The 26,527-nt window shown below is 39.5% G+C and overlaps 3 protein-coding genes across 6 annotated transcripts; 2 read left to right on the top strand and 1 right to left on the bottom strand.

Moving 5' to 3' along the window:
• Window positions 1–3,544: 3,544 nt before the first annotated feature.
• On the top strand, window positions 3,545–13,816 carry LOC136675623 (quinone oxidoreductase-like). 4 transcript variants are annotated; one of them, XM_066652272.1, is made up of 9 exons: window positions 3,545–3,798; window positions 10,014–10,121; window positions 10,395–10,547; window positions 10,889–11,052; window positions 11,152–11,203; window positions 11,979–12,128; window positions 12,377–12,478; window positions 12,596–12,691; window positions 13,223–13,816. In XM_066652272.1, the coding sequence occupies exons 2-9, from the start codon at window positions 10,014–10,016 to the stop codon at window positions 13,382–13,384; spliced, it is 987 nt and encodes a 328-aa protein (XP_066508369.1). In that variant the 5' UTR covers window positions 3,545–3,798; the 3' UTR covers window positions 13,385–13,816. The 4 variants fall into 4 exon arrangements, with proteins under 4 accessions (XP_066508369.1, XP_066508370.1, XP_066508367.1 ...); XM_066652273.1 differs by lacking the exon at window positions 3,545–3,798 and adding an exon at window positions 8,753–9,194; XM_066652271.1 differs by lacking the exon at window positions 3,545–3,798 and adding an exon at window positions 9,318–9,520.
• LOC136675338 (tRNA wybutosine-synthesizing protein 3 homolog) lies at window positions 5,070–9,457 on the bottom strand. Its single transcript, XM_066651826.1, has 6 exons — window positions 9,129–9,457; window positions 8,841–8,921; window positions 8,661–8,759; window positions 6,812–6,883; window positions 6,248–6,381; window positions 5,070–6,149 (listed from the first exon to the last, which is right to left on the bottom strand). The coding sequence occupies exons 1-6, from the start codon at window positions 9,300–9,302 to the stop codon at window positions 5,948–5,950; spliced, it is 762 nt and encodes a 253-aa protein (XP_066507923.1). The 5' UTR covers window positions 9,303–9,457; the 3' UTR covers window positions 5,070–5,947.
• An 8,029-nt stretch (window positions 13,817–21,845) lies between the features above and the next one.
• On the top strand, window positions 21,846–26,411 carry LOC136676093 (protein FAM151A-like). The gene is made up of 8 exons (XM_066652950.1): window positions 21,846–22,026; window positions 22,623–22,772; window positions 23,003–23,152; window positions 23,238–23,397; window positions 24,250–24,474; window positions 24,650–24,786; window positions 24,952–25,086; window positions 25,792–26,411. Exons 1-8 carry the CDS (start codon window positions 21,846–21,848, stop codon window positions 26,409–26,411), a joined length of 1,758 nt encoding a protein of 585 aa, XP_066509047.1.
• The last annotated feature ends 116 nt before the right edge of the window (window positions 26,412–26,527 follow it).

The following is a 26,527-nucleotide window of genomic DNA, read 5'->3' as shown; positions in this document are numbered from 1 at the left end:
CCGCTGACCCTTCCCTCCACCTCTCTGCCACTTCACGCAGCCGTAGGAAATTACAGGGGATTGGCCAAATTACAGATGGCCCACCGGCGAGAGGCGGGCAGCATGCTGGCCGTCAGCGGGTTTGAAGGGGAGGGATTCTACACCCAAAAACGACATGAAGGACCCCACAGGTACCCCACAAGAAGAAACACTGGTATCAACAAAACTGACCCCAAGGGATAGACACTGTGCTGAGGGCTTCAATACAACAGAAAGGTCACAGAAAACAGAAGGCGTTTAACTATAAGACATAGATCCTGTAGTATAAGTTCCTATATGTTAATGGCCAGACATCCAGTCTATAGACTCTGTCCAGCGCATAGCATTAACAAATACATAACAATCCTTCTTTTTGGAGTGAAATAGTTAAATGTTTCACTTGGCATTGGTTTTATTTTTTGTCATTGGCTCACACACATATCACAGGTTTTCAACTGATTAAACAGCATTATGTGACATCATAGCTCCACCCTCACTATGTTATCAGCAATGAGTAAGGCATGGGGAAAAGAGAGGAATCGTCTTGAGATAGATAATGCCCAGCCAAAATGAAATTGACCACTACCTTAGATGGAATTCTTCTTTACCTAGAAAAGTGGGTTGTTGACTTGTTAATAAGTTTTCATTTTGATGGACAGGACCAGGGTGGTGTTACTACAAGTATATATTGTTGATATGTTGTGTGTTTCTAATCTGGAACAGACCTGGTCTTGTTGACAAGTAGAAGCATGTGTCAGTTAAAACCAGCAGCTAGCAATAAAAGCTAACGAAAAGCACATCAGGCGTCTTGTCTTTAAAAAGCAGACCTGTCTTAAAACTTTACCAATTCTGAGACAACCTCCAGGCATCTGAAAGCTCGTTTTATTCCAGCGACGTCATTAGCACGTGGGGCCTTGTGCCGATCTGTCGGTGGACAAAATAAAATGCATCCGTCATCCTCCAGGCTGATTAACCCACTCCAGATGCCTAGGGCTTCACATTTCGGGAGCCTTTGTTGTGATAATGATACAGTACCCAGAATGCAACTGTTTATTTTGCTTTCCATCCGAGTACAGTCGCACATTTGAGGATCCTGTGAGCACAGGCCTTTCTGAAAAAGTAATCGAGAGCCTCAGATGAAAGAAAGTCAAATTAATCTCCCTGCTTGCTCATTTTAATTCCTGTCCGCTTTTTTGTAACCCCCACCCAGCCTCCTGTATTCCTTCCACATGACGTTAATTGTAAACTGCTGTGGGCTGCCGCACTGTATGTCCAGTTGTAGAAAGGACCACCGCTGTCCACTTATGTCGTCCATTTAGGAATGTCCCAGCTGTCAGGTAAGAATGAGAAATACACTTCCTGCTGTAGAGCGGTGGCACGGTACCTTTTGGAGGCAAATGAGACTCTGTTTGGGGCCTGAGGGTCTGAAAGAGAGTGTGCTGTTGTGCGCCCGGTTGATTTTCAACCTTCTGTAGTTAACTTGTAGGTCTACACCTTTCACCATTTTCCTATTTCATGGAGGTATCTAATATTTTCATATTCTACCCACAATTACATTACTCTGAAAGTGGGGTGGACCATCATATATGGTAATAGATGGCAATTTCACAATGAAATAATACATGATAAATACAAAAGAATACTAATAGAAAATCCAGAGGAATACAAGGGCAAATTCATTTATTCATTCATTGTCTATAACCGCTTATCCAGTTCAGGGTCACGGTGGGTCCGGAACCTACCCAGAATAGGGCAAATTTCAATGTAATTTTTTTTCAGTCTACTCAGTTTTGCTTGTAACACCACTAAAAAATGATGTTCCATCATTTGATTACTCATGTTGTTAAATTATTGTTAGCTAGTTAGCATAAGCAGATATGTTTGTCTGCAAGCTTGTAGCTGTTAGCTGATAGATTTCACCCCAGAGTTACTCTGAAATATATGTTCATTTCACTTCCATATTTTAACTGTGAAAACTTGCATTCCAAAATGTTATTTACTTATTTAGTGAGCTAGATAGTTATTTTAGCGCGCTTGCAGGCTAACTACCTGCTCTCTGGTATATTTAACCTCTGAGATATTTTTGTTCTTTTGTTGCAGTAAACTGATGACCGACACTTCCCCTGTTACCACACTTTGTGTGTGGCGTAATTAACAAAATGGCTGTGATGTGAATAGTGAATGAGTTACTTTTAGCCTGTTCAGACAGTACTCTGAATTTGCAGGACAAATGGTGTGGGTTGTTTTAGTTCTTCTCTTAATTGAGCTGATTTGATTTCCAATTAACCCCTGACCCCCACCAACTCTAATCCCCTCTTTTTGTCGGACACAGTTAACCCTGCAGACACAGAGAGAGGAAAGAAAGCAGCAGGGCGACAGGTGTGTATCCTTCACAGAGACTGACCCCTCTTAAACCCAGTGGCCCAGACCTATCCTTATTATGATCTAGATTACGATAAGGTCAGTTGTGAGAGCTATAGCTGACTGATACTGCAAAAAAACATTAAAGCATTGTCAAACTACTGAACATGACATTATCTCTACACTGAAGAGCAGCAGATAAGACCCTTATTCAATCTCAGAAGGAGGTTTGAACACAACTTCCAAGGAAGACTGAAGACTTTTATTACTCATAGAGGAAACTCTGGCACAAGATATTCCCGAAGTTACCAAAATTTTGGGGAATGTTTAATACAACTTCATTGACTAAATCAAAATCTATGACTTAAACCAAAATGAAAGAATACAACACGATATATATATATATATAAATTCCAAGTCAAATTTCATTTTATAAACATAAAAACATTCACTCTGGAGGATTAGGAGGATCTTAAATGCTAATAGTTTTAGATGCTTAAGTAACTTATTTTACAATAGTTAATTATTCACCATGTAGACATTAACATAATTTTAAGTTTAAGTTTTAAGATTCTGCTGCATTTATTGGCCATGTAAAGGTGTTCAGGAACTTTATACAAATGTGTCTCATATTTTAATGGTTCACTGAAATAAAACGAGAACTCCAAATGCTCATCAGGATGACACCCACAAGGTGACCTTTTTTCCTTACTCTTTTGTCCCCATTAAAAACAATCTTCAGCTTAGTTGGTCTTAAAGCTGGGATTTTAGTTCTGTGAAGTCCCCCACCCCCTTCAGAAATCAGCAGTGTTCTGGAGTGACAGTAAGAGGGCAGTGATTAGGAGAAGGACGCACAAGCTCCAAATCAGCCAGCGTTGGAGGGGTGGGCCAGGGGGCTTCTCATCAGCGGGCAAAATGGCACACTCCACAATCACACACAGCACAAAAGCACCCAATTCAGGCCTGATTGCGCTCCTCTAAAGCCCCCCTGCCCCTCCCCCTTCCACATTTACGCTCCTCCAGCTCCAGCCTGCCAATCAGTCGACCCTCCTTCGCCCTCAGCTTTAATGTGTGCTAATAATTGCTTCAGATTTGTAATCACTGCTCTCCTCAGTCTGTCAGGTGGCTAATTGCTGTTGTTTTAAAAATGATCATTAGGGAGGCTAGCTTTGGGCCACCTTTAGTACACTTCAGCTTCCAGAGAGAGAATACTTAATGCAGGCGACTCATGGGTCAAACTTTCAGGTCTGAGGTCCTGTGTGGGTCAAAAAGTGTTTTCTGGAAGTTTCCTCAATGCCACATTAGCCGTAACTAATAAATAAGCAGCTAATCCATCTGTGATTACACATATTTTGTAATCCCCTTTCATTCTGTTCTTTAAAGGAACGTCAGGATTCCCAACGAACCACCACAGAGCAGGTATGTTTTGGATGTGATAGATCATTCTTTTGGTATGAATGGATTAGACACAGCAGTTCTGCTGGAGTTTTTAAAACCCTCAGTATCAATGTAGGACTGAGAATAGTCCACAGCCAACAGCATCCTATGTCCACTGATGGAGGATTAGAGGACGATCAACACAAACTGTGCAGCAGCAGATGAGCTACTCTTTCTAACTTTACATCTAAAAGATTTACCAACAATGTTGGTGTGTCTAAAACAGTGGCCATGATCATGATTAAGTTGACACTTAATTTACACACAATTTAAGAATTAGAGCATTTGTGTATTTCCCCATCTATATTACATAATGTCAATACAAAAATAACATATCCAGAGAAATGTGTGCATGTAATTACCAAAAACACAGTTGAATTCCTGTGACCTTTGACCCCACAGACATCACTGCAATAAAACCAAGTACATAAAACTTCACTGCTATGGACAACATCTGTAAAATACAGGTGTCCAGTAAACTACTGAGAGAAATTCCAGATTACTTGCAAAAACATAACTCATCATCATTTATCCAGTTATTGGTAAAGCCAAATGTGTTTTTCTCAACAGCCCAAAAAACCAAAACAAAACAATGTGTTTTGCTACATACATATGAGCACGCATTAAAACCATAGGGTGTAACGAAAATAAATATTAATCATTATTTTAGGAATGTATTATTATTTTACTAGCATATCCTGAAAGCCTTTCTATATTTGTTTTAGATTTTGCTGATTTATACATTTTTGGAGACGCTTCTTGAACATTAAAAAGCTCAAGAACCATTGTAAAAGTCTATTATCGCCCTCTATTGGTGAATGCGTGCACATATTCCTGCATGAACAATTTGAGTGATTTTAAGGGATTCCTGTCCAAACCAAGCTCTTGAAAGAAATCACTTGAAAAGATTTGCCTCCTGTTAAGTGGCCTGAACAGAAATGGCACACATTTGTGGAACACCTGCCTTTCCTTTGATGAGAGAGGCTGCTGCAGATTCCTAAAATTAGGACTGTCACTTGATTATATTCACATCAATTAATCTATTTTTATTACAAAGTGGCACATTTTCCCAAACAAATCACACAGAGCCTTTCAATGATTCCAAAATACTTTATTGGAAATCAGTGATGCAGTACTTACTGCATGCACTCTGTTTTTTTTTTTTTTTTTTTTTTTTTTACAGCTTACTTTAAACTTCAGACTTCAGTCTTAGAAGCTGGTTGCAGATCTGATAGCTCCAGGAGCTTCTTTATTTGATTTGCAAATGCTTTTCTGTTGTATCCCGTTATTTTCCTCAGTAAAATCCTGGCATCTCCACCCAGTTATGTCAAGCTGTTAAAAGGGACACTCATCCCACTTCTTCTGCTGACACATTTTGACAAAATTATAAAAACTAAATCTAAATTTTGGGTGGACTTTCTGAGATGGGCTGTGTTGTGTCACGTTCTGGCTGAACTTTCTTTAAAGTGAATGTTGTCTCCTCTCTGTAAGCAGGAGTTGAGCAGGCCTTTACGGCTGAAAGGGAACCTGCTAATGAGGCAAATCTCCCAAATGAGCCGTTTCAGGACAGAGCTCTGAGAGCTATCCTGAGGAAATGCGTGTCCAAATCTCCTCAGAGTTTCATTTTGGGCCAAAACAACAGGAAGCGAACGATGTGGTCAGTTTCTGCTGAGAGGGCCAAAAGGCTTGATATCTTAACAATTTTAGAGACAAATAAGTTAGAAATGCTTTGCCCTCCACAGGAACTACACATTAATTTGAAGCAGACACACACGGAAGAGAATAGTAATTAAAAAGTTGGTGTGAGAGAAAGCCATGTGGCCTTTGTTAAAAGTGAATGGTTTTTAAAGAGATTGAGAGTCTATTTTAAGGGCCTGATTATTTATATTCATTATAGTGTTTACTCCAGAGTGTTTACCTGCAGCCACAAGAAAGGTTTCAATGGTTAGAATAAGAGGTTACTGAACTAAGCTGTTGCAGATTTTGAAGACTGAAAAACAGCAAGTACACAACCCACCACTCAGCACACATCAATAATGACGGACCTCTCCACGCATCCTAAATGATGTCATTTACAGTCCTTCCATGGAATCAGATTAATTACTTCCCTGCTTTTTTTAAAAAATATATATTATGAGAATAATGTCAGGTCACATTCAAGGTCCTCGTCCTGGTCACTTTCACTTTGGTTTCGGACGCCACTTTCCAACACATCTTTGTCCTGCACTCTTTTTCTTCTCCGCCTGTAAACTGATTTCTTTTCTTTTTGTTCATCCTTTAATCTGCTTTTAACTTCCTCCGGTTCCAATGATGATTTTAAGCAACCATAAAACCTGTGATAAAAACACAAAGTTGTCATTTATTATCCAAAGTTGATTTCCAAATGTAAAAAAGACACACAAGTAAAAGCAATGTATATTAAAAATTATACCTTTCTATCCTCCTGAGGTTTTCAGCCATTTTGTTATTAGCGACTCCAACAAGGAAATCTATGTATTCCTCAGAAACCAGCACTTGTCCTTTTTGGCTGAGAGGAACTTCAAGACAGTGAGTGCTGCGCACAGCCTGTGTTTAATACGCAATAACATAAATACTAAATGTACATAAATAATAAATGTGTAAATGGTTAAAGATAATAAGAGCGATCAGTCATTTTCCCAAATTATTTTTTCTTCATGGTATGGAACCATTGTTGTACTGACACCTAGTAGGGTGGGTATATATGGGTTTATGTACTACACCTAATTTAAACATGACTGCCCCATTGTGAAGGACTCAATTTATAGGCTATAAACTAAAGTTCATTCAGGGAGCACAAGGGAATGTGTATCTTCATCTCATGGGTGTTGCAACTTATAGAGAAAAAAAAATCTAATACATTATTGTTTGCTACTGTTTAAAATGATTAATTCCTTCTTTATGTTCCAGACAAAGAAAGCAGAACATGGAAAAATAATCAGTCAAAGCGTTTAACACATTTGCAAAATTTGTTCACCGTAATGACTTTGCCTTTCTTTCCGACGGTCACTCCTGAGTTCCTGAACCCTGAGTTTATAGCCACAGAGTGCTGCGAAACAAAGAAATTACCAGTCATACTTTGCATAAAATCATTACAGTTATATTTTATTAAGATGTAAAAATTACAATATACGACTCTAAAGCTGTCACTTCAACTGTATACCTTCTGGAACCTGTCCAAACCGATTTAATCAATTTGAACAATATCTATGACCCTATGGCATTATTTTTTGTAATGCATTTCTCTGACAGTATTCAAATGCGCATATCCAAAAAATACATACTGCCTATGTTCTATTACTGTATAAATTGTCCTTCTAGACACGCTGGTATATTTAGTGTACATATCAAAATATGTTCACTGTAAATCTGTAAAGTCCAACTTATCTTTAAAGCTTGGTTTAGGAACAAATCCCCTTTAAATGTTTATGTACCAGTATCAGTCGATATGCATATGAAACATTTACAGGGCTTGGACAATGAAAATGAAACACCTGGTTTTAGACCACAATAATTTATTAGTATGGTGTAGGGCCTCCTTTTGCAGCCAATACAGCGTCAATTCATCTTGGGAATGACATATACAAGTCCTGCACAGTGGTCAGAGGGATTTTAAGCCATTCTTCTTGCAGGATAGTGGCCAGGTCTCTACGTGATGCTGGTGGAGGAAAACGTTTCCTGACTCACTCCTCCAAAACACCCCAAAGTGGCTCAATAATATTTAGATCTGGTGACTGTGCAGGCCATGGGAGATGTTCAACTTCACTTTCATGTTCATCAAACCAATCTTTCACCAGTCTTGCTGTGTGTATTGGTGCATTGTCATCCTGGTACACGGCACCGCCTTCAGGACACAATGTTTGAACCACTGGATGCACATGGTCCTCCAGAATGGTTCGGTAGTCCTTGGCAGTGACACGCCCATCTAGGACAAGTATTTGGTCAAGGGAATGCCATGATATGGCAGCCCAAACCATCACTGATCCACCCCTATGCTTCACTCTGGGCATGCAACAGTCTGGGTGGTACGCTTCTTTGGGGCTTCTCCACACCGTAATGCTCCCCGATGTGGGGAAAACAGTAAAGGTGGACTCATCAGAGAACAATACATGTTTCACATTGTCCACAGCCCAAGATTTGTTCTCCTTACACCATTGAAACCAACGTTTGGCATTGGCATGAGTGACCAAAGGTTTGGCTATAGCAGCCCGGCCGTGTATATTGACCCTGTGGAGCTCCCGACGGACAGTTCTGGTGGAAACAGGAGAGTTGAGGTACACATTTAATTCTGCCATGATTTGGGCAGCCGTGGTTTTATGATTTTTGGATACAATCCGGGTTAGCACCCGAACATCCCTTTCAGACAGCTTCCTCTTGCATCCACAGTTAATCCTGTTGGATGTGTTTCGTCCTTCTTGGTGGTATGCTGACATTACCCTGGATACCGTAGCTCTTGATGCACCACAAAGACTTGCTGTCTTGGTCACAGATGCGCCAGCAAGACGTGCACCAACAATGTGTCCTCTTTTGAACTCTGGTATGTCACCCATAATGTTGTGTCCATTGCAATATTTTGCGCAAAACTGTGCTCTTACCCTCTGCTAATTGAACCTTCACACTCTGCTCTTACTGGTGCAATGTGCAGTTAATGAAGATTGGCCACCAGACTGGTCCAATTTAGCCATGAAACCTCCCACACTAAAATGACAGGTGTTTCAGTTTCATTGTCCAACCCCTGTAGGTGTTGGCTGATACATCCATTCTGACAGGCCCTTATTATTTAATGACGTAATATGTGGTTTCTGACACACATTAATGACTATTACCAGAAGCTGTGCGTCCTCTAATTGTCTGCACTGGACGTGAAGAACGCAGGGTTCAAACTTCAGCACAGCATCTCCCAAAGACTTTTCCAAAGCAGCCAACTGTTTAAGAGAGAACACGAAACATTTAATAACAGTGTCATTATTTTGTGTTTAAAATTAATCTAAATATACATTTCGTACCATATCTTCTTTCTTGAACTTTTCATGAGTGACAAACAACCAGGAGCAGTTTTGCTTCTGTACGTCCACACATTCAGACACCTTCCAACAGAAGAGTTAGAAACACCGGTTACTACAGTTACTTTTATACGTTTTTATTTACACGCTGTATAACATGAAGTGAAAGCAAGTATCTGAAGAGAGAAGCAAGATAGTTTGATATCATCCTCTTTCTCAAAGATCAATGAACGAGTGAAAACTATTCGTAAAATTAGGAGTGTCTTAGCTGTGTTTTATATAATCACTCACCCCGTCGATAAGAATGATTCTTCCAGAACAAGAGCTTGTAGTGAAGTAATGCTCGTGGTTGTTTAGGTAAGATACAATATTAGAAATATCTGCGTCTATACTCCCCTTCTTACTCAAATCCAGCTTATTCAGACACTGTTTCTTCCACTGCTTGAATGTATTTTCTCCTTCCATGACTGATGAACACGTAGCTGCTACATAAGCGGAAATCCAGCCTCTGTTCGCCTGTTTAATACAATATGATATTATTTGAAATGGATTTATATCAATTCTCGGATCGCAGCGTTTGTTTGTATGAGTAACTAACTGGTTAACACATGTCTACGGCAGCCGCCTTGGTCCGTACACGTATTTCGAAATCGCAGGAATCCAGTAAAAGTTCAGTTTGCGCGGTGGGTTAAAATGTCTTTATTTTATGGTTAATTTGAATTTTACATGTTTAGTTTTCAGTCTTTTGACGTTTTCTGCCTTCACATCTTAAAGTATACTAACTACTTTATATTCGTATTCGACAGCCCCTTGCTGTAACTCTCCGTTCCACCTTAATTGGTGTTTGAAGATGAAAATGCTTGCATGAAATGTTCATGCCACCTTAAATGGGACGGTTGAAGTCTTCTCGACCTTTCTGTTCAGCCTTAAATGGGGCAACAGTTAATGTTTACGGACCAGAATGTAACTTCTGTGCGATTTAAGGTGGAATGAAACAAGACGGAAAACAAATATATTTTAAAGGAAAATTTCAGTTTACAGTGCTGTATAGTCTAACACTGCAGATAAATTTGAGTCCAGTTTTAGGCTCAATCACAATAAAGGAATTTGCATTAAAATATAAAAATACTGAGCTCATTTTGTGACAAGGTTTTTGTTGTTTACACCAAACTCCAGATGGCCACATGCAAAGTAATGAGAGCCATAAGAGTGTCAGAGTTTGGAGGACCCTCAGTTTTAAAACTCTGCTCAGATTTACCTGTCCCCACCCCAGGACAGAAACAGGTAAGAAAACAGTTTACTGCTTACTCTGCTATAGAGTTCTTATTCACCCTGATAAATTAAAGGTACAGTTTGCCACCAGAAAACACACTTTTTTGATTCTTCAACGTATGCTCCGTAGAGCAGGTCTCCCATTTTGGGACTGCCATGTTTAAAATAGGTTTAGTCCTGAAGCTGATGCAAGGTTCTAGCAGAATGCTTACTCCGTGCTCTTAGTGTGTGTGTGTTTACTGCCAAAAATATGTTAAATGCACAATTTCTTTGCATATCTTCCAGGTTCAGATTCGAGTTCATGCCTGTGGAGTAAATCCAGTGGAAACATATATTCGTTCTGGGAGTTATGCAAGGAAACCAAACCTGCCCTACACCCCTGGATCTGATGTAGCTGGAGTGGTGGAAGCTGTGGGAGATGGTGTTCACTTTCTGCAGGTGCCCACATTTTACTGTGTGTTAAAGCTTAGCCATTTCTTACATGGTAAGGAAATGTATTTAGATTTTAGGTGTACTTTCATTATCCCAGATGAAAAGTGTTTATTGCAACATAACTCCAATAAACAAGCCTTACGACCAGTAAGCAATCAAGCTGAGATGGCACTTAACACACGTAGCTGAGAACAATAATTTCCCAGTTCTCTAATGTCAGGTATTTAGTTGAGAGTGGCAGGGTGATCTTGCCCACCCAGAGAATGTGAGGCCAATACTTTTGATGCCTATACTATGGTTTTAGCTGATGCCCATTATAGATTTTCTCACTTGTCGTAATCTTTCAGGCAGGTGATCGAGTGTTCACCACAGCCACAGAATCAGGGGGCTATGCAGAGTACACCATTGCTTCAGAGGGGTCTGTTCACAAACTGCCAGATTCCTTGGATTATAAACAGGGTGCTGCCATAGGAATCCCATATTTCACTGCCTACAGGGCCTTATTTCACAAGTAAGGATTTAAACTACCAACTGATCAAAAGTCATACAGATATTTCATTCATTTTGTCACACGCCATATTAATGTGTGCTGTTGTTCTGTCTGAAAAAGGGCACATGCCAAACCAGGAGAGACTGTTCTCATCCATGGAGCCAGTGGAGGGGTAAACTCATTTATTCTTCTCTTGTTTTTTGAGCACTGTTCATATTTGGTGTGTGATCTTGCTTTGGACGTTGAAACTGTTTTTTTTTTTTGTTTTTTTTGTCATTGTTTGCACTTGACATCTTTTTGTTCAGCGTCATCTTAATTAAAGTCAAAACACAACACGTCTAAACAACAGATGCTGTGTTTTTCTTTGGTACGAGCTACTCAAATCGATCGGTGGGCCTCAGTGTATAAGGTTGCTTCCATGTGGCAGATAGGGACAGAATCACTTGACTACAGTGCGGTACTGTGGTTTAAAAGGGACAGTACATGAACACAGTGGGGACATAACTAAAAAAGTAAAAAAAAAAAAAAAAAAAGTGATTTAATTGATAAAGACAAGATTGTCGATTAGAATTTCTGAAAGTCGATTTAAGATCTATTTTAAATGAATTGCCCCGCCATAACTCTTTGTCCTGTAAATTCTTTTGTAAAATTTTCAATGCATCAGTTTTTCTCACGATTCATTTCAATGTGTGTTTGCTTTTGTTACCTTTCAGAATCACATTCAAAATACATTGAAAAATAATTATTATAATAAAAACAATACAAAATGCTTAATTTTATGTATAGAATATTGTAATATATTTTTCCTTTTCATTTTTGAGTTCTTTAGAAAGATATTTAATTAGGTTTTAAAACTTGTGTACCAACCCTGTACTCCCAATATTGTAAATATAATTAAAGTATCACCTCTTGTAATTTAAGAGTGTGTGTGTGTGTGTGTGTGTTAGGTTGGAGTTGCAGCGTGTCAGCTGGCACGGGCGTTTGGTTTGAGAGTCCTCGGCACAGCGGGCACTCCTGAGGGACTAAAGCTGGTTCTCAACAATGGAGCTCATATGGCTTTCAACCACAGGGAAAAAGGCTATCTGGATCAAATTCAGGTTCGATTGAACTCTAGTCAGGGTTGAAACATTAATTATGTATGTGTTTTATTTTATTTATATATATATATATATATATATGTTTGTGTGTGATAATAGCGGTACAACTATGATATAAAAATTATTCATCATTTAGCCATTTATATTTACATCTACAGCATTTGAAGGGTCAAACAGTAGTTGGTCTTGCATTATCCACGCAGTGTAAAGAGGGAAGATGAGGTGACACAATCTGTGTTTGTTTTTAGATGGCTACTGAGGGAAAAGGTGTCAATGTAATCATTGAGATGTTGTCAAATGTGAACCTCAGCAATGACCTAAAACGGCTGGACTTCGGTGGCAGGGTGATAGTGAGTACCTTAAGTTAAAAAAAAAAAAAATATATATATATATATATATATAACCACAATCTGCAATGTGTGTGTATATGATTATTGTGTGGGTTCCTCTCTGTCTTTGAATTGTAGATCGTAGGCTGTCGGGGCCCTATTGAGATTAACCCCAGAGACACCATGACTAAGGAGTCCAGCATTATTGGGGTGGCGTTGTTCTATGCAACAAAGGTAATGACCTGTTCATTTATTCTGGATATGAAAACAGAGAAGTTTCACCTGACACTGCCTTTTGGCATAATTTGGACCGACCGCGACCCTGAACTGGATAAGCGGTTATAGATAATGAATGAATGAATGAATGAATATTCCAGGCTCTTGATATCTGTTTGTAGTGTTACTGATATAAACATTTACGTTAAACGTATAGTGTTAAAATCTGAGCAGTTATTTGGTAATTTATATATGGTATATGGTAATATTATTTATGGTTCAATAAAATAATAATATACTTTCAACCACCCCCATGAAGTATTTCTGTATTTATTTGTTTACTGTTTATATTTAAAAATTATCATTTTATAAATAAAATCAAGGTTTTTTTCCAAGTAAATTTGAACCTTTGAGGTTGTTTCATTCTTCATTAATATTTCACAGAATGTTTGCAGAAAGCATTTTAAGTAATCAGATTTTGATTCTATACCAATGATAGGCTGGAAATGAGCACTCCTGAATTAATGTCTGTTTTTGTAAATTCTGAAGGAGGAGACGGCTGAAGCTGCAGCAGCTCTAGTTGCAGGGATGGAGGCTGGTTGGCTGAAACCTGTGGTTGGTCCCGAGTACACACTGGACAAAGCTGCCCAAGCTCATGAGGACATCATCAATAGCTCTGGGGCTTCTGGAAAAATGGTCCTGACTATGTGAATCTAAAGCAGGCAGTGTTTACATTCATGAACATATGCAAAGTGCATTGAAATTTAACATTAATTTACCACTATCTGCACCTTGTCTGTTACTGAAAGGAGACAGAGGAATTGCAAGATTCTTCAGCCTTTAAGTCACAAATTCTTGGAATCAGACCGAGGTCAAACTGGTGCAGATTCTGATAATCCAGGTCCACACAATACTGATGGTTTCAGAACATCATTATTATAATTGCTAGAACTGTATTTCAATTTAGTGATGGTTTTTGCCATTACAAAATTTGCTTTAAAATAAATTGAGCAGTTTCACAAATCCAGGTTAGGGCTAAATGGCATTTCTGATACTAATACATCATGGACATTGCTGCTTAATCCATGAAACTGGTCAATTTATTAATGTTTTGACTAATAATTGCCAATAAATTAATATATTTTCCCACGTTTTTTTTAAAGAATTATTTTGTACCTCTTAATTATTGCATCTTACACTTATTTTTCAGAGGATGGTAGAGTAGTCTAAACCTGTACTCAAGTATTGTTACTTAGGTAAACTAATGACTCAAGTACAATACAAGTACACTCTCAAAAATAATTTATTTTACATAAGGGGAGCTTCTGAGAATATCCAGCACCTTTCAGCACCGGAACAGACCAGTACATACCAGAGATAAAAAATCCAAAGTCAGTGGTGGAAGCCAATCACAAAGCAGCACAGCAACAACACACAACATCATATTACAGACAGAATAGGAATTTGTGACTAACTTGGAGTGACTCAAATAGTGCTAAGGAAAAGGTGGAGTTCTGTTATTCACAAATATGCTTTAGTACTTGAGTAAATGTAAATAGTTACTACCCAGCTCTGCTTTAGGAGATGGAGATGGGTTGGTGTGATAAATGTAGCAGGTAAGATGAACCCATGTGTCTCTATTGCTCAGGCACTAGTGAAGGCAGCTACAGGCTCAGGTAGCACAGGGGTAAAGAGCATGCTCAGTGTAAAGTAACAGTACACTGCTGATCTAGAGCCATTTGCAGGGCAGTGGTCACCTGTTGCACTTTGTTGGAGATGAAGGAATGAACAAGTATACCAGGGAAAATGGTATACAGGGCTGCTGATACTTGCTGGGACACAGGATTAAAGAAAAGGTGCTGGTCTATTTCCGTCTGTTTTCAGGTAGGCTGAATGTAGTTTAATTTTAATGAATAAAACATTATGGTGATGTCATAAAGGCAAGTTTTAATATATATTGAAATGAAAGCTTTTGAATTGTTGTTACAGTAGTTACATTGTGAGGTCACAGCCAGGTTGACATAAAATAGAATAGTTTGATTTGAATAAATATGGTTGCATATTAGTTGTATGTACAACTAATGTCACAATGACATCGTAGTGACACTATAAGTTTTTAAGTAGAGATGATGTCCAAAACTTTGTAGATACCTTTATAATGAGAGAATCTGGCTTTTTTTTAACTGTAAATTTCACCCCTTTTGAACACAAATTTTCAAATATGAACATGCAGCTTCTATGACCTCCACAGTAAGCTCTTTTGTAGAGCAGCTGCACATGCAACCTCACCATACTCAATACTAAGTTTCATCCAAATTCAGCACCCAGTTCATGTGGAAATTCATGTGTAATGAATTCAAGTGTAATTGATTTTTACAGCACTGTACTAAAATAAATTGAAAGAAGGGCTTCATTCCCTGCCCTCCTCCAAAATTGACATAGTGCAGTTTCTGCAGTACTGAGCCCAGAGTAGCACCGACAGAAACTCTGTTCTTCCTAACATAGCTGAGTAGAGCATCACAATGATTTTGAAGCTGTAATTTTAAGGTAAAAATATTACACAGTGTTCCTTTAAAACAGATAAAAATCCCACTAAAATATGGTTCTAGGAATAGGTTTAGAAACCAGAGATGATCTTTCTACTCTTTCCGCCTGGCTGCATCTAGGTTATGTGTCACAGATTAGTCACTGGACTCACTATGACCTACAGAAACAAACACACGATCAGTGTGTTATAAGGGAAAAGAAGCTGCTGCAGAGGATGAAACAGGTGGAGCATCATGCATGTTTTATCACCATTCCTCCACCATGTGTCCAAGCCAGGGCTGCCTAGCAACAAGGGTCATAGGGGCAATGAGGCAGATGCAGTTGCCAATGCAAACAAATAAACCAATGAATCACTTTTGGAAATAGAGTGCATACCTGCAGTTAGCTGGACTCCAGTGTGGTCACCACTATGAAGAATGAAGAACAAGTTCAAGTAAACACAGGATGTTGTGGAGAAGCAAATGCAACACAGTGCATCCCATTGACTGACAAATCATGAGAAGTAAGTATACACTTTGTGTTCTAATGATTATAACCTTGTTAAACTTTGGTAACTATGGTATCTGTCCTTCTCAGGTGTTCTCCTAATACTGTTGGTATCACTTGCTCAAGTCCATGTTTCTTCGTCCTGTCCAGCCTCCTGTGTTGTGTGCTCTGAGGATGCCATCATCTGCAATAAGTTGTCTGCTATCATAGGTGATTGTACTACAGTGTAATTAAAGATGTTTGAAGTGGCTATCTGAGTATATAAGATAATCAATAAAAATATTTCATGAGGGGATCCACTGGTCTGCTTTCATACCCACTTATCCAACCCTCTGAGGAACTCAGAAACTTACAAACTGGGACTCCCCTGGCCAGGGGAATTTTTAATCTCCATTCTGGATTTGTCCCTCACCAGGGGAATCTCAGTTTCTGATTTTCTTGGGGGGGCTGGATCTGTTGTAATAAGCTGACTCTGCTGATATCTTCAGGTATTAGTGTTGACACAGCTAAGATGCTAAGTGTCCACAAGTGTTTCTCATATACTTTTTCTGTCATCTTCAGAGGTTCCTGACTCTGCCAAAGCCCTGATGCTGACAGATGGATTGATCGACACTGTGGGCAGCGTTGTATTCTCAGAATCCTCCAATATGAGCGTCTTGGCCCTCAGCAACAATCTCATCTCTACCATCTTGGACAAGGCTTTCCAGAACCTCACAATCCTCCGAACTTTAATACTGGACCACAACCGCATCTCAAACCAGGCCCTGGACACAGTGACCTTCTCCTGGCTCCGTAAACTGGAGACCCTCCATTTGGGGAATAATGCCCTGAGGGACATTGATGGCTCTTGGTTTCAAGGCACCAAAGCTTTGAAAACTCTTCTGCTAAAGGGGAACCTTCTGACCAGCTTGAATTCGAGCACGTTTGCATCTTCTGACCTGAGGAACTTGGAAGTTCTGGATTTGTCAGACAACCTCATCGCATACCTGGGTCGAAACAGTTTCCGGAACCTACCACAACTTCGTAGCTTGGATCTATCTCGGAATAAACTTGAAAATGCCCCAGATGCTTTTTCCTATCTCTCTTCACTGTCTGTGCTAAACCTGGACTTAAACCGCTGGAACTGTACCTGCACACTAAGAGAGCTAGCATTATTTCTTAACAGTTATATTCAGTCTCCAGGCAACGTGTTGTACAATGGGCAGAAAATGGAATGTGTTAGCTTCAACAACCCAGCCGTGAAGACAGTTTTGGAGCTTACTGATGCTAACTGTGCACCAGCTAACAGCAACATTACAGTTACAGTTGTTTCAAAGTGTCCAGTCACACCTCAGCACTACATTAGAGATGTTACTATCACAGCTGCCTGCTCCTTTTTGGGTAAGTCACTCAGTTTGACTCAGTTTATTTATTTATTTTTTAATGGGACATCTGAAACATCTGTGTCCTGCTTTAGTCAAAACCCCACAAACCCCACAGCCGTCTGTTCAAAACCGTCACTCTCAGAACGTGTTCCTTTAAATAATAACGAGGTTCTCGCTGTTCACCTTATGCACAGCAGTTAGGAGCAAGGAGCAGAAGCTCTGATTTTCAGCCATTTTCACTCTGTTCTTGCTCTCCATTTTGCTCAGTTTTGCTGCATTTAATAATAATAATAATAATAATAATAATAATAATACATTTTATTATTTTCAAAGCGCTTTTCAAGACCCCAAAGCATTGGCAATATTAGGACACAGAAAAAAGAAAGCAATAAATGAAAGACAGGGAAATACAAAATGATACAATACAGATTACACAGCCAAACAATAAAGAAATAAATGAAACAAGAATAGATAAGAGGTCTGTGAGCAGCACCAAGCTACAGGGCTACAATAGGTCCCAAGATCAACAGTAATTGTAAATACTAGCAGTTTTAGCGGCCGTAGCTGGAAATAGACCACCCTTTACAGAGTAGCATAGTCTGCAGGTCGCTAGCCCCGCCCTGTTGTCAACTGAGCAAACACTCCCTCAGTTGACAAAAGGGGCAGCCACAGCAGGCTTCTCAGTCTACAGTCGTAGGGGACAGAACAGCGAAGACAGGTATGCCCAGCCATTAGCATCGGAGATAGCAAACAGCTAACCTCAGGGCAGCGATGGAGAAACCAGGTCCCCCAGGTTAGATCTCAGAGCAGCAGATGAGAAAAACCCACAACACACAGATACCCTCACAGACATAAACTAAACAAAACAACTGAACAAACACGAATGAGACACGGGCAGATGTGGCAGTCAACAGAGGGACTCCCAGCGTGCTCCGACCCAGCACTGATGAGAGACACGAGACACTTAACAACAGACAGAAGCTCGTCTTTCAACCTGGTCTTTGCTCACTCACAGGTCCTGCATTGGAGAGACTCAGACACGGAGCAGAATTAGAATGGGTCGTTTTATTCCATGTTTTCTGACTTAGGCAGCACACAGGAAAAAAAAAACTGGGTGGTCTTGATTCACAGTGTGCAGGTTGGCGGACTCCAGGTGCCCACATTAATGTGCACATGCACTGAACAAGTGATATTTCTTTCATAATATGTCCAATTTTAGGAGCTGTAAGTCATATTTACCACCAGTAATGGACAAACACCATTTATGATAGTGATTATGTATTATTTTTACTTTTCTCCCAAAAACTGCAACAGCCATATTTGAAACAGGTTTAGTGCACAATTTCAGATTTCTCCAGACCACTGGGTAGCAGTATATTAGCCGTTAAATAACATGATGCAGAATCATTGGAGAACTCTTACTCTAACTAGACAGAATTTTCTGACCCTGGATTCCCTGTATTGCAGGTGGAGTTGGGATTACACTGGGAGTGTTGGCTCTTGTGTACAGGAAACTGGGAAAGCGATTTAGATGTGTCCAGGAGAAGAATGAAGCTGAGGACCAGTCCAGCCAGGCCTCGGCTCGGTGGGAATATACTGAGGGAAAAGAGGCTCTCTCCATGGCTTATTCCCTCCATAACAGCAACCACAGACCCCATCAACCCTGGAGCAAAGAGAGTGCCTCGTACGACATCAGATCAGTGGAAAACCATTTCATCTGCCACAACTGCAGCTCAGCACACCTGGAAACAGCTGATCAGGAGGGTGGCCGAAGGGAGACTGTGCTGCACAGAGTCAATCAAATAGGAGTCCAACATAAGAGAGAAGAAGGCTGGTCGACCCCTGTGGACAGTGACCAGTGGAAAGAGTGTGAAACACACTCAGTTCTTCAGTCGAGAATTAAAGGTGATGTAGAAAATGCTTTCTGGATTGAAAATTATTGACCAAAACAATGAGTTGCTCTACACATAAACCTAACATCACTGTGCCCCTTACCAAGCTTGAGCTAGAGGGGTCTAAAACCTCCCATGAGCAGTGGAACTGTGTTCAGATGGCATTAACTCCATAGAAATGCTTTAAGTAAAATGTGATGGTCTGGAACAGCTGTGCCCAATGCAAAGAGTCGCTAGAGGTGTATGAAGCCTTCCAGCACTGGGCTGTGGAACTGTGTTTTTTTGGTGTGATGGAGCTCCACCCAATACATTTCATATTAGTTGGAGTAGTGTGTGATCCAGAACTAATCACACATATTAGTACCTGACTTGACCAAGTTTTCCTGGCTGAATGGCAACAAATCCTCTGAGAAATTTTAAGATTTTCTTGCCTGTAGTATAGTTGCTCTTATTACATTAAGGGCAACACACTTACAATTTTGACTATTAAACTAACCTAACGATGTGTTTAATTCACAGATATTAGAGCTCAAAGACATACTGAAAAAATAAATGGCAGTGTGAACAACCACCATCTTCGTGGTCAAGATAATGGTCCCCAAAGTGGAGTTTCAACAGATCTGTCCACATTAAGTATGCAGCAGTTGGCTCTAAGAAGACACATTTCAGTTTCCCAGAGACAAACATTTACACCTCAGGAACAAATGCACCAGAAAACTCTTGGGAACCACAAAAATAATCCTTCTGAATTGCAGGGCTGTGGTGCTTTACCTCTTTACCAAACCATTAACTGCCTTCACTGTCATCAAACTTATGAATACAGACAAACTGGGAATGGAAACCAAGACCTTTTGCTCAAAGACCACAAAGAGAACATATGGCCCAGTGAGGAGAAAACATCAGAGGCTATTTTGTACAGAGATAGTTTAAATTATAAACAGACAAGTGCAGAAAGTCAAGCTCGAGAGCAGAGAAGTGTGACCTTTGATTTGTCACGGCCATCGGAGCAAGCCGTTGTTGTATGTGGTAAAGACCATGAGGGTCCATACAGAATCAGCAAGACAAAAACATCACATACCCCACTGGAATTGGACCCAAAATGGGTCAAATCCTTCAAATTAGGCAAAACATCTGGCAAAATAAGTAGCACACATAAGCATAAACCAGGATCTCAGTTAAATAGGAAGTTAAAGGTCAAGATAAATCTGAATCCTCTTAGAAGAAACCGGATTCAGTCCACCTCCAGTCATAGCCATGAAGACTATGACACCAACGAGACATCCACAAAGGGCAAAAATGACAAAATCAAGGCAAAAAAGGATTATTCCAAATCAAAATCCAAGAAAAACAAGACTCCTCGTTCAGGAAGCAAGGCACTAAAAGGATCCAAGCACTCTGAAAATGAAAAAGAGGATGAAACAGCAACAATAGAAGAAGACAATGATAACACTTCATCTAAAATCAAACCGGGACCTAATGAGGATAATACAGATGTCAATAAAGTAATTTCCACCGATCTTCAATCTGATGGACAGATCCAGGCTGGTAGTAACCTCTTGAGTCTTGATACTAATGCCACCACCTCTGAAAATCAGATCTTGCAAAACTCTGCTGTCCCTTTAACACACAGTTTAGATCTTTCAGCAGCAGTTACCACACTGGAAGACATCAGTGGTCCACAGGAAGACCCTACTGTTACACAAGAAACGGGAGAATATCCTGAAACTCCAACCTCTACAGCCCCCCCTGTTGTCCAGGAGTATCTGTCCTCAGATGATGGCTCCCCAAAAAGGAGGATTAGACTGATTATCCCAGAGAAAACCTCCAACCGGCCTCAGACTGCACTCGAAAAGAAGATCAGATAGCATGACTGCTAACATTTGCTTTTATTCTTTAAGTGACTGCCACATGAGGTTGCAGTGCATAGTGATATATCACATGACTTGTCTTTGTTTTTGCCTGGTCTTCCTCAGTGATATGCTCATGAATTATGCTGACATTCTATAAAATGGGTTCAAGCACTGTTTTTGTCTAAGCATTATTTCTGCAATCTGTAATTCCAACGAATATAAAGCTGACATATTGCCCCCTGCACTTGTGTAGTGTACTGCATGTATGATATAAACAATGTTAAACTTTGGCATGTTTTTAAGTGACATTATTAATGATTAATCACCTGTGTTGACTGTTAAACAAAATGTGTAGTTTAATTTTAATAACAAATTTAATAATGTTATTTTTAACTAATTACATCTTTGTCCTACCTAACACAGGTGTGATTGCTGTAGAAGTGCGTCTGTTGACCTGAGCTGGTTGAACATGTTTGTTGCAGATAACAACATACAATGTACATTTCAGGACATTCTCAGACCACAGTTTGAGAGCAAAACAGCTTCAAAAAGTCTCAAGATGTCCCTAAGCAAAGTTGTATCTCAGCTTTCATACATCAAAAAAAAGGGCTGGTGTCTTAATGTGTCTGTCAAAAATGACTTCAGAGAAGTTATCATGCAAAGCTAAGCAAAAACAAATGCCTGGAAGTTAAAATTTGTTAAAAATGTTCAGTTCCTTTCTTTAATACAATAAATAGAGTTAAATACCATATTTAAATAAATAAACGGTTATTTTCTACATAGTTAATCAAAGAAAATCACCAGCCCAGACCTAGCAGTTTCTGTTAAATACAAAGGCCAAGAATCATTTACTGAAGTTAGATAACAGAGTCACTTCTCTTTATGGTTCAGTGATAAGATTTAGCAACACTCTAAATGGTCAAGTGTGTCCCAAACACCCATAAAAACACACTCACACTGAGAAAGGACAGAGCTTTACTCTGATCCACCTTCTACACTGGGAAAAATTATACAACAAAGAAAATTTAGTAAAATGGAAGGTAGGGAGGAAAAAGGAGTGGACGAGGAACAAGATGAAGAGAAGAATGTGAAGAGTGTCCTGGGAGTTTTCACCAAGGAGCAGTTCACCATGTTGTGTGTTGGAGTTGGTTTAATTCTGCTGCTGATCATCATCACTGTGACCTCTGTACTGCTGACCAAGAACTCGGATACAGGTAACTGTATTTATTTAAATATTCTTTAAAATAAAGTGCTTATTAATATGAGAAGTGATTCTAGTAGTGTATATATTGTACACACTAACAAAAGATGGCTTTTCAAGTGTTCTTCTGTAAGCACAGTTTTATACAGAACCATGAACTCAAATATTATTTGCATGAGGAAACGTTTTGGAAAAAATTCTATATAACATCAAAAAAGGGTTCTGCTGTTGCTTGACATGAAAACTATTAGAAATGTATGTGTTATGTGAAAATTTTTCAAAATCAGTCAATTTAGAACCATATGCAATATATTTTTTCATACATGTGAAGAACCCCTTCACTAGGCAAAGAGTTTTTAAGCCTGTAAATGGTTCTTTGACAGTTTGTGGTTCTATATAGAATGATTGTCTTTGGACAGAATATCCCCTCTTTTTTCCCCCATAACAAAAAGTATCAAAAGTTAAAAAATGTAATGTATACTTAAAAAAAAAAAAAGATGGTTCTTACAGTGTTGCTGATTAAAGAAAATGCCAGCCAATGACATTACCTCAAAAGATTTGTAGTGTATACAGAATTTATAATGTGTATTTGGCTGACAATGTCCTCAGGAACCTCAGAGACCATGATGCCGTTCCCTACAGATGGAGATATGCTGGAATTTCTCATCCAAAATGGAGAGATTCAGGAGAAGGATGGACTCTATGCCACTTGGTATCATGCTGCAAACAGCAAAGCTGAGATGAACAAAGCCCTGGAAAGTAATTGCCCAATTTTTTTTCCTGAACTGTCGTTTTAGACTAAGTTTTCAAGCCTTATCCTTCAATGTTATGTAATTACAAAGACATTTAATGCTAACATTATTTAATTGCTGTTTCTTATCAGTGTCAAAAAATAATCTCAAGACACTGAATAAACAGATGTTATGATCAACTCAAATGCAATATCACTTCATATAAAGCCAACATATTCCTCATGCGAATCAAATCAGGTGGAGTCATGATTCTGGAGGCAGATGTAAACGTGGAAGGCCATAACACTGTCAACGAAACCAACCTTCCCATCATGGCTCATCCCCCAGACGTCTACAGCGACAACACGCTGGAAGAGTGGCTGGATACTGTGCTCAAATCTAAGAAAGGTGGAAAAAAATAATTGTAATACACAGGTGTGATTTGTTAAATTGTATTTTTGTCATTTCAATAACTTGTTTATACTCTGAATAGGAATCAAACTGGACTTTAAAAGTCTCCAAGCCGTCGAGCCCTCACTTGATCTTCTGCGCATCAAGAATCAAACAGGAATCCATCGTCCTGTGTGGATCAATGCTGATATTCTCCCCGGCCCCAATGTTCCCAATTTCTGGCCTGTGATCAATGCCACTCGGTGAGAGCTACATTAATAAGAATTTCATATGAATTACAATTAGTTAGACAACAGAACTGGACAATTAGTGTTCTTCTCCAAGTGTGTTGAACACTAGTGGCATTGTATTAGCAGCAGTTCAAAAGGTGGAGCAGTGGAGCTTTATGCATCTTGGAGGAAGTATCTGCTGCATTATTAGGGTGACCATATGTCCTTTTTTCCCAGACATGTCCTCTTTTTGGAATGTGAAATAAACATACAGCTGGGAGATCGAAATTGTGTCCAGGATTTCACATTGATTTCACGTCAGCCTTTGCTCCTATATTTGACAGACATTCTGTATTTGGATTTATACAGCTTTAAACATCTCTCACCACTACTATTAGTCTACAACCTGCATCTGCATCAGCCATTGATGTACATCTACATCAGCCAAACTGTTTCCCATGACAAATGACTGACTAAAACACCTCAGCATGAATGTAAATAAACACAAATCAGTTCGACATTACCTGACCTTTTTGATATTTTTATATTCACATGAAAATAAACATCATGCTATGTAAAAGATGTTAAACATTTTGTCTTTGGTTGTTGCCCAGCCCAGTCCTACAACATAGGCATAGTTGAAGCCCCAGCCACAACATCCTAACAATGGCCACCCAGGACCTCCCACTGTCCTCCTTTTTTAAAAAAGTATAGTCACTTTATCATTACATTTTAAACATGGTAGCAATTTGTGATTAGGGGAGGTCTAGCTATTGTGTGAAATTGGCATTTACTAAATTATGAAGAAAATTGGGTAAAAATAAACTGTAAAAAAGGCGTTAATAGTCTTCAGATTAATAGTCACTTGTTCCTCAAACCCACCAGGTTTCTAGACCTCATTGAGACTAAATTCCCAGATGTGACCATCTCTCCTGGCTGGAAGGTTCTCTATGTTCCCCAGTTCCCCAATGTGACCTACTCCCAGGCCATGGTGGAGAAGATGTACAATGTCATCAAACACCTTCCTCAGAAAATCACCTTCCCTGTTCTGGCAGTCATGGTCAGGAATGGATGGCCACATCTCAGCTGGCTCCTCAGACAGTCCTCCAGGTATTTTACCACTTTGAAGACTCCCGTCCACCTTCACAAAATTCATATTTGCAACATACACACATAGCACAATGAAATATCACGCAGAGGTGTTTTGAGGTTACATCTTGCTGCATCATTTGATCAAAAGAGAAAAAGGGCATGTCCTTGTTTAGTTTAACTTGGTATGTTCCAGGTTCAGTTTAACCTTGTGGCAGGGAAAGGAGAACCCCACTCTGAATGACCTCCTCTTCATCAGAGACAACAGCAACCCTCAGCGAATCTATTACGACATCTATGAGCCTGTGCTCTCCCAATTCAAAGAAGCTGCAAGTGAGTAACTTCAGAAAGTCCTTAACGAGCAGCCATCTTTGTAACATCACCAAGACCAGGCTCATAATGGGGAGATACTTATAAACTCAAAGTTAAAAGCCATAATAATTTATCAGAAGCATTTTTACATATTTATTAATATATCTGATGTTCTACACGGTCCAGGGCACAGAGACAGACCCCGAAAGTTCTACTCGGGTGGGGACATATTCGACTATTTTAAGCCTGAGAACAATGATGGCCTAAACATCTTGTGGGAGACAGTGACTGACAAAGATTCTCTGAAGTCTATACTCAAAGGTATGAGCATTTTGTAATGTAATGATTTAAATTAATAAATAACGCACAATATGAAAGCAACACGTTTTTTTTACCATAAAATTAAATAATTGTGATGGTCCACTAAGTTGTAATACGGAAAATAGAGCGTCTGTCATTGCTACTCCGGGCTCAGCACTGTAGAAACTGCTCCATGTAAATTCTGGATGAGAATAGGAAAGCACGCTCCCTGTCCTGGAGTTCAGGACTGTGCTGTAACTGCACCTGCAGGGGGAGCCCGGGGGAAAACATGCCCAAGCTTATCTTGTGTTCCTTTAATAGAAATTATATGCATTTATAAACATATAATCCATGCCTCATCCAGGGTGTTTAACCACCTTGCGCCCAGTGATTCCAGGTAAGCTCTGGATTTGCCACTGCCCTGAACTGGATAAGCAGTTACGGACAACGAATGAATGAATAAACGAATAATACAGTAAAACATAGATGATGTTGAATAATTCTGTGAAGATACAAAATTATTCTTAGTATTTTATATATATTTATAGTGGATACTGAATAATTCATAGTAGATAATGAATAATTTGTTGCAATTCTTGAATACGTTGTAGTCACTGAATATTTCTTAGAGATTAAAAAACAGTTGGTTTTAAGATTAATGGTTAATAACTGAAGGAGATGGTTATAGAGGATTAATTTTACACCCTGTGGTTCCTTTCCTCGTAGACAAGCCTGGTGGGATGCTTGTGATCCCTGTAATATCTGGATCAGGAAAGCAGAAGATTCCAGTTGTTGAAGACTTCCAGGCAGAGTTTCCTCTCAAGGAGTGTCTTGATCTGATTTTGTCCTCAAAGAAGCCATGGGGCATCTACCTGAGGGTGAAGTCCCAAAATCTTCTGACTGTATCTCTGCAGATTCTTCGTGAGGCTTATGATAGTGGCATGCTGTACCATCCGACCTGGATAAACATGGAAGTGGCGCACAGATCCTTTAATGTCCAAGGCTACATCCCTGGCCTGGAGTTTCTGAGCTCCATTAACCAGAACTTTCCATATGTGACCATAGCTCCAAGTTGGCCCCAGACTGTTCTTCTCCAAGGCTACACTCCTGAGCTGGTGGAGGACATGATGGACCTTTTCCAGGGAACCTGGCAGGACGTCTCTTTTCAGCTTGAGGCTGATTATTTAGAAAGGTCAAAGGATGGACATATTAGCCTTCTCCAAGCTCAGACACGCTTCTCTCTCACAGTGGAACAGAAGGAAGGGAAGGAGTCTGGAGCTCAGGGTTTGATGTCTATCCACAGATGGAATAAACAGCGGACCTTTTATAATTTAGCTAAAGAATAAAGGTTGAGAGGCCTTTAAAAATAGCACAATAAATGATATTACCTTAAGAAATCGAGACAATATACACCGGTTACACATAATATTGGCCTGTTTTGTTTTGTAATTTGGCCTCATGG

Source organism: Hoplias malabaricus, chromosome X1 (genome assembly GCF_029633855.1).
Source record: "Hoplias malabaricus isolate fHopMal1 chromosome X1, fHopMal1.hap1, whole genome shotgun sequence".
In the NCBI taxonomy this organism is placed as follows: Eukaryota; Metazoa; Chordata; class Actinopteri; order Characiformes; family Erythrinidae; genus Hoplias; species Hoplias malabaricus.
The sequence above is the reverse complement of the archived record's forward strand: the minus strand, read 5'-3'. Positions and strand labels throughout refer to the sequence as shown.